At 42.7% G+C, this 2,441-nt stretch overlaps 1 protein-coding gene across 1 annotated transcript in view; it reads right to left on the bottom strand.

Annotated features, from left to right (window-relative positions):
• Positions 1 to 2,027, bottom strand: part of LOC101847008 — a 2,956-nt gene extending 929 nt beyond the window's left edge. The window contains exon 1 of the mRNA XM_005112238.1: positions 927 to 2,027. Coding sequence (XP_005112295.1) covers positions 927 to 2,027 — 1,101 coding nt within the window. The remainder of the gene's footprint in view (positions 1 to 926) is intronic.
• Positions 2,028 to 2,441: the final 414 nt, after the last annotated feature.

Consider the following 2,441-nt stretch of genomic DNA (forward strand, 5'->3'; position numbering starts at 1 on the left):
ATCATCATCATCATCATCATCATCATCATCATCATCATCATCATCATCATCATGAACAACATCATCATGAAGTGCCAGGTCTTCAGTAGACATCGGCGATCATGGTTTTCCGTTCATCCATTTGCTCTGTTGCTCTTGAAAAAAGCTACGTTACCCTGATCATTTCCCGCCATCCACCAGTTTAGGTTCTCTAAGCTAAGGTTGCTCAGGGCCTACCCCTGCCTCAGACTATTACCTGAGCGGACCTTTTAAACAATATCTGTCAGGACAACGTTTCACAGAGGAAAAAGATTTAATTGAAGCGTGAATAATTGGTTGTAATCTTTTGACGAGATAGTTTTTAGGCTGGGTATACATTCCCTGCTGGCGAAATGCATTGATCTTCCTGGGAATTGCACTGAGAAATAGATAAACAGTATGAATGATATGTCTACTTTATAATACAATTTAATTGTGATTAAAGCACTAAAACTTTTCAAGTTATGGTCGTTTCCACCTTTCTTTCTTTTCTTTTTGTCCAGTGTCCTGATTTTGGTGACGGTATTTGTAGGTTACGTAAAACTGTTCTGGCATGGTGTAAATGGTTATGTTTCAAGAAAAACAAACACACAAACACAAACACAAAGCAAGAAAATAGGAAATTGTTTAGTCGGTGATTAAACCTTTATTTCAGGACAGCAATAGTAAATGGATTATGGGAAAGATGTAGTGTCCAAAAGAAAGAGATGAGACAATGACGTAGTGTCCAAATGAAAGAGATGAGGCAATGTCCAAAAGAAAGAGATGACACAATGTTCAAAAGAAAGAGATAAGACAATGGCGTAGTGTCCAAAAGAAACAGATGAGTCCCTCATCTCACCGAGGACGCACATTCTGGTGAATCTTCTGACCTGATGATGAGCTCTCCATTTATGTGGATGAAGTACGAGGCCGACCCACCTGTAGCTGTTGTCTGTAACTGGAGTTGAACTTGATGTAAACGAAGACGTTGAAAGACGAGCAGCACACCATGAGGAACATTCGAGAGAGTAGATGGCGCTGTATCTCCGGAAGTCGTCAAACTCCGGCTCGATATAAGTGGCGTATTGCGTGAGTACTGTGGGCAGGTTGCAGACGATGAACATGACCACAAGAACGACCACAGACTGCACTGCACGTAACTCCTTCCCGGACAGTTTGCTCGAGTCCTTGACCTTTGATTTTTTCACCTTTGACCCTTCGACTTTTGGCTCAAGCATCTCGGAAGCTTGTCGGAACTTGGTGGTTTCTCGAAGTTTCTGAGTTAAGACAACCAAACACACCGCGACTATAACTTGCCCCGCTGTGGGGACCAAAAGGTTCATGATGGTATGAAAGACAGTGGAAACAATAACCTCTCTGTCTTCTGAAAACCATGGAATATATCGTGTGGTGTTCTGGGTCAAATCCACGACCTGCTGTAAGCCCATAGAAAAGAAAAGAGGAGCATAAAAGGCAAAGACAGCAATCACTATAATGGACAAGGTTGCCAGTGATTTGTACGGGGTGAAGATCAGTTTAAAGCGAAAAGGTAAAGCCACACAACAGCATTTCTGTACTGCGAGATAAACAGTAAACAGTTCTGACAACGTGTACGCCATTCGGAAATACTGCAAGAACTGGTATACAAAATACGTTATCGGGATTCCCTGGGTGGTCTGCGAAACGCCGAGGTTGTTAAGAAACCTGAAAGTCCAGAAAACGAACAGAATAAGGAGGAAGAGGAGATCAGAGACGGACAGGGCGAACAACGTGACGGACGTTGCCGTTTCTAGCACGCCGAGTCCCACAAAGACGACGATGTTGCAGATGTTGCTGAGGATACCGAAGACGGTGACGGAGAAGGAGATGGCGCTGAGTACGTTGATGATGAGGAGCAGGTCTACGATGACGAAATATCTCACGGGGGATGACGTCACGGAATCGAAGGACTCTCTGGGTGTCTGGTCGTGGGTGGAGTTGAGCACTGACGTCACGGCAAACATTATGTCTGTCTCAGTACTTGACATGTTGAGATTGGACATAATATAAGTCGCTAGGCGTTGTTCATTAAATCGGCTCTGAAAAAAGTCTAGATGTATAAATGGCCTGCCTTTAAAACAATCTAGCTGCGCTTGCAGTCATTTACAAGAACAATGGTTTAGGCCTCAGACGTATAAGTCGCTAGGCATTGTTCATTAAATCAGCTCAGAAAAAGAAAATGTAGGTATATGAATAAATGGCCTGCCTTTAAAACAATCTAGCCGTGCTTGCAGTCATTTACAAAAACTCTGGTTTACGTAACCTTCAAGGACTGACAAAGATGTGTTACCCAGCTCAGGAGAATTATTTCTTTTCTCTGGTGGTAGTGGTAATTGTGTGTTTTAAATGATTTACCACTACTTTTTTATGTGGAAAATTTACCATCAATAGTTTGACGTCGG

This window comes from Aplysia californica, unplaced genomic scaffold, assembly GCF_000002075.1.
Source record: "Aplysia californica isolate F4 #8 unplaced genomic scaffold, AplCal3.0 scaffold01214, whole genome shotgun sequence".
Classification (NCBI taxonomy): Eukaryota; Metazoa; Mollusca; class Gastropoda; order Aplysiida; family Aplysiidae; genus Aplysia; species Aplysia californica.